At 44.9% G+C, this 1,080-nt stretch overlaps 1 protein-coding gene across 1 annotated transcript; it reads left to right on the top strand.

The window, feature by feature from the left end:
- Window positions 1–707: 707 nt before the first annotated feature.
- On the top strand, window positions 708–1,079 carry LOC119472053 (eukaryotic initiation factor 4A-I-like; the record flags this gene model as incomplete). Its single annotated transcript, XM_037740471.1, has 1 exon — window positions 708–1,079. A coding segment is annotated over exon 1 (357 nt), but the record flags the coding sequence as incomplete, so codon positions are not given.
- Between the last annotated feature and the right edge of the window lies 1 nt (window position 1,080).

Raw genomic sequence — 1,080 nt, 5'->3', positions numbered from 1 at the left:
CTCCCAAGTAGCTGGGATTACAGGCATGCACCACCATGCCCAGGCTAATTTTGTATTTTTAATAGGGATAGGTTTTCACCATGTTGGCCAGGCTGGTTTCGAACCCCTGACGTTATGTGATCTACCAGCCTCGGCCTCCAAAAGTACTGGGATTACAGGCTTGAGCCACAATTTTTTTAAGTCTGTTTGTCAAAGCAGATGTCTCAAAGGCTCTGTAGGGTCTCATTTTGACTCGTTTTAGGTAGAATAGATATTAAAAAGTATCCCAGGCTGGATGCAGTGGCTCATGCCTGTAATCCCAGGACTTTGGGAGGCCAAGGTGGATGGACTGCTTGAGGCCAGGAGTTTGAGGCCAGCCTGTGCAACATGGCACAAAACAATCTCTACCAAAAATACAAAAATTAGCTGGCATGATGGCACATGCCTGTAATCCCAGCTGCTCAGTAGGAGGCTGAGGTGGGGGATGGTTTGAGCCAGGGAGGATGGAGGTTGCAGTGAGCCAAGATCGTGCCATTGCATTCCAGCCTGGGTAACAAAACAAGATCTTCTCTCAATAAATAAATAAATAAATAAATAAATAAAATAATAGTAAGAAATATGTAGCATAATTTTTTCAAGTTTTCCATAGCTCCTATTGGAATTTTCCAAATTTAATAAAAATTAATGACAGTTATCACATGGTTTCCCTATGTTGAAATCTTTTTTTTGAGTTTCTAAGGATCATGTCTGCGAGTCAGGATTCCCGATCCAGAGACAATGGCCCTGATGAGATGGAGCCCGAAGGCGTCATCGAGAGTAACTGGAATGAGATTGTTGACAGCTTTGATGACATGAACCTCTCGGAGTCCCTTCTCCGTGGCATCTACGCCTATGGTTTTGAGCAGCCTTCTGCCATCCAGCAGCAAGCCATTCTACCTTGTATCAAGGGTTATGACGTGATCGCTCAAGCCCAATCTGGGACTGGGAAAACAGCCACATTTGCCATATCGATTCTGCAGCAGATTGAATTAGATCTAAAGGCCACCCAGGCCTTGGTCCTAGCACCCACTCGAGAATTGGCTCAGCAGATACAGAAGGTGG

This window comes from Cebus imitator, unplaced genomic scaffold (genome assembly GCF_001604975.1).
Source record: "Cebus imitator isolate Cc_AM_T3 unplaced genomic scaffold, Cebus_imitator-1.0 Scaffold83, whole genome shotgun sequence".
NCBI classification, from domain to species: Eukaryota; Metazoa; Chordata; class Mammalia; order Primates; family Cebidae; genus Cebus; species Cebus imitator.
Note: the sequence above shows the minus strand (reverse complement) of the source record. Positions and strands in the feature narration are given on the sequence as shown.